General features: G+C 52.9%; 1 protein-coding gene across 1 annotated transcript; it reads right to left on the bottom strand.

The window, feature by feature from the left end:
• Window positions 1-1,305: 1,305 nt before the first annotated feature.
• Window positions 1,306-3,612, bottom strand: FOXG1 (forkhead box G1). The gene has a single exon (XM_042446503.1). The coding sequence runs from the start codon at window positions 2,858-2,860 to the stop codon at window positions 1,367-1,369; it is 1,494 nt and encodes a 497-aa protein (XP_042302437.1). The 5' UTR covers window positions 2,861-3,612; the 3' UTR covers window positions 1,306-1,366.
• Window positions 3,613-3,917: the final 305 nt, after the last annotated feature.

Below are 3,917 nucleotides of genomic sequence, written 5' to 3'. Positions count from 1 at the left end.
TTTTTTGTTTTTTAAAGACGACATTAACAATCACTCAAATTTATGCGGCATTTGCGCAACACAGGTTACATATTTGCAAGGTTTACCTATAAGTACAATAGGTATTAACATTTCACTACATTTAAAAAATAAAAAATAAAAGTGACCTGTTAGTGACCACATACATCAAAATATACACAACACAAACTGAAGGCAATTCATGATTATTATTATTATTATTAATTATTATTATTAATTATTATTATTATTTTTAGTCCCCTTGGATTCATTTGAATGGGCAAAACTGAAATGATAGAATTGGGGCTTTGTTTTTGACTCTATTTTTTCTTTTAAAGGGTGAGGGACCATTTAGTACAAGGGATGCATTTTCTAAAACCCAATCTTTGGTCTAAAAGTAAAAAAAGAAAGAAAGAAAGAACATGAAACAGGAAAAAAGAAAAGAAAGGAAAAAAAAACGGTGTTTTGTTTTGCTTTTCCAAAAGTGGAGGACAAAAGAATGAACCCACGGCCAAAACCTTGCTTTTGGGCTTCTCTGTCTAATTGTTTGGCTTCCATACAAATGACAATTTGCATCGTGTCATTCATCAATTGGTATTTTTTATTTGTATTTTCATTGTTATTGTTATTATTATTTCATCGCGTGCACCCACCAAACAGTTATCCATGATAACTTAATAATACTGCAAACATGGGGGGAAAATCTGGCGGCTTTGGCGAGTCATCACAGCGGAGACAAAAACGGCAAGGGAAAATTTTTAAATTAAAAGAAGAAGGGGGGAAAGGAAAAAAAGAGCAGTCACTATTTTAGATACACATTCGACTAGAATTTTATTTTTAAACCCCTTTCTCACAAGTGCATCCTCTCCCCAATGCATGTCCCCCCCATCTCTCTCTCTCTCTCTCTCTCTCTCTCTCTCTCCAAGACCGGTGACTTTGCTTATCTTCCCTTTGCTGGCATAATAATAAACGACCTTAAAGAGACTGAACAAACGTACAGAATAGAGGAGGAAGGAAACAAAACCAAAAAAGGGGGTGGATTGAAGGAGGGAAAGTGAATAAAAAATACCTGGACTTCTTTTTTTTTCAATTTTTGTTCCTCCTGGGTGAGTTTATAATAATTATTATTATTTTGTCTTTCAGTTTTGTTCTCTTTTTTTGTTGCTGCTGTTGTTGGTCTGTATATATATATTTATATATATATCTCGATATATAGGTCTATTGTCTCGCTCGCTCTCTCTCGCTCTCAAAAAAGAAAAGAAAAGAAATGCGCATTTACAAGGAGAAGGGAAAGAAAAGGGATGTCTGTCTGTCTGTGTGTGTGTGTTGTAAAACTTACAGTCTCGGGACCTCCTCGGTCCGGGGGCGGTTAATGTATTAACGGGTTGGAGGAGGCGCCCTGGTTCTGGTGGGTAAAATAATCAGAGAGTCCCCCCGAGAGTCCGGCGGCGAAGCTGGGCAAGGATGGTCTGAGGGAGTCGCAGGGCAGCGCCGAGGAGGACGAGGGCGCCGCCTGAGGCGAGGTGGAGGAGGAGGCGGCCCGGCCGGCCATGGCGCTGCTGCTCTGGGAGGCCATGGACGGGTGCGGGACGTGGGGGAAAAAGTAACTGGTCTGCCCGGCGGCCAGGAGGTTGACCGAGCAAGGGTTGAGGGAGTAGGTGCCGGAGCAGGGCACCGAGAGGCCGCAGGGCACCGAGGCGGCCAAGGCGGCGGCGGCCGTCAAGTGGTGGGTGGCGTAGGGGATCTCCCCGTTGACGAGTCTATCCACGCTCAGGCCGTTGGAGGCCGAGAAGGAGTGGTTGTTGCCCAGGGAGTTCTGGGCCAGGACCGAGCTGTAGGGCATCGGGTGGCTCGGGTAGGCCGAGGCCGCGCCGTTGTAGCTCAAGGCCCCGCTGGCCCTCGGGTGGTGGAGCGAGAGGAAGGGCGACATGGGCCAGTACAAGGAGCCCGCCCGGTCCATGAAGGTCAGGCCCGTGGAGGTGAGGCGGGCGCCCCGCTTGAAGGCCAGCTTGGCCCGCGAGGTGGTGGAGCGGCGCCGGAGCTTGCCCGTGGTGCCCCCGATGAAAACGTCGTCGCTGGACGGGTCCAGCATCCAGTAGTTACCTTTGCCAGGGTCGTCGTAGTGGCGGGGCACCTTGACGAAGCACTTGTTGAGCGAGAGGTTGTGGCGGATGGAGTTCTGCCAGCCCTGCTTGTTCTCCCGGTAGTAAGGGAAGTTCTTCATGATGAACTCGTAGATGCCGTTCAGGGTCAGGCGCTTCTCGGGGCTCTGGCGGATGGCCATCATGATCAGGGCGTTGTAGGAGAAGGGTGGCTTCTCGTACTTTCCGTTCTTTTTCTCGCCTTCCTTGCCTCCACCTCCACCACCTCCTCCGCCACCGTCGCCTTCCTTGGTCCCGTCCGACGCCCCCTTCTTCTCCTCCGACGCCCCCTTCTCCTTCTCCTCCAGCTCCGGCTCCCCTTTGCCGGACAAGAGCTCCCCTTTGGAGACAGCCACGTCCATGGGGCCGGCGGTGGAGGTCGCCCCAGAGCCGGCAGCGGTAGCCACTCCGACCCCGACCCCGACGCCTTGGAGCAGGAGCTGGGTCTTCTCTTCCTCGTCCTCCTCCTCCGCCGGGGGCGCTCGCTGGGACTGTGGCGGTGGTTGGGGCGGTTGCTGCTGCTGCTGCTGTTGGTGGTGGTGATGGTGGTGGTGGTGATGGTGATGGTGGTGCGGGTGGTGGTTGTTGTGGTGGTGGTGGTGGCCGTGGCTGCTGTTGCTGTTGTTGTTGTCGTTTTGGACGGCTTCTGGCACCAGGCTGTTGATGCTGAAGGAGGACTTGGGCAGCATCTTGACTTCTTTCCGATCGCCCATGTCCAACATCACCTTGCCTCCTCCTAGGCAGCGGGGGGAAAGGGACCCGGCCGGGAGGAGAAATCGCTGCTGGTGGTGATAGTGGTGATGGTGGTGGAAGACGGGGCTGGATCCGTCCTGGAAGGAGCAGCAACGGCAACGAAACGGTGGGAGCAGCAGGAAGAAGAGGAGCAGCAGGAGGAGAAGGGCGCTTGGACCACCAGCTCCGGAGCCTGGCGAGGCATGTAGCAAAAAGGAGACCGGAGCTGACGAAGGAGGGACAGAAAAGACAAGAAGGAGCCGGCCAAGCAAGGCAGAGGCAACAGGAGGGGGAGGGAAGGAGGGAAGGAAAGAAGGAAGGAAGGGAGGAAAGGAGAGAGGGAGGGAGGGAGGAGAAGGGGGGACACACTCAAAAAATGTCCCCTCTCAATAATAATACTAATAATAAAGGATGGAGGGGGGAGGTTTCCAAAGAAAAGGGAAAAATGTGGCTGGGGGGAAAAGGAATGGGGAAAAAAAGGCAAGGACCTCTGCGCCTTTTGCTCTCTGTGCCTCTGCCTCTCTTTCCCTCGCAACTACTTCATGGTGCCTGGGACCCCCCCCCCCCCCGAGTCCAGCCAAGGCAAGGAGGGGGCTGCTGGAGAGGGGGGCTGGGGGGCTGGGTGGGAGAAGGCTCCCCCCAAAAGCACCACCTTCCCCAGCCTCGAACAGCCTCCGGGATCAGAGCAGCCGAGGCAGCTTTGGCGACAATTAATTTCGGAGCTCCAGACGCACACACACACTGGGGCTTTTTCAAAAAAAGGGAGGGGGAGAAAGGGTTTGGTTTTTTTTTTTGTTTAACCTTTCCCACCGGTTATCCAATCAGAGCGCGCGGCGCAAAGAGGGACGTCTCCTTCCCGGCCGCCCAATCAGGGGGCGCCTTTTCTCATCCTCTTCCCCCTTGGAGGGCGGAGGGATACCCGAGCCGGGAGGCGCATCACCGCGGCAGGTTACCTGCCTGGCCTTCCCGCCAACAACCCCCCCCTTTTAATTCCTCCCCCCACAACAACAACACTGCCTTAGCAACAACAACACTTCCCTTCCCCCC

Source organism: Sceloporus undulatus, chromosome 1, assembly GCF_019175285.1.
Source record: "Sceloporus undulatus isolate JIND9_A2432 ecotype Alabama chromosome 1, SceUnd_v1.1, whole genome shotgun sequence".
Lineage (NCBI taxonomy): Eukaryota > Metazoa > Chordata > Lepidosauria > Squamata > Phrynosomatidae > Sceloporus > Sceloporus undulatus.
The sequence above is the reverse complement of the archived record's forward strand: the minus strand, read 5'-3'. Positions and strand labels throughout refer to the sequence as shown.

Excerpts from the sequence above, each read along its gene's own strand:
- FOXG1 (XM_042446503.1), bottom strand. The coding sequence starts at position 2,860 with ATGTTGGACATGGGCGATCGGAAAGAAGTCAAGATGCTGCCCAAGTCC.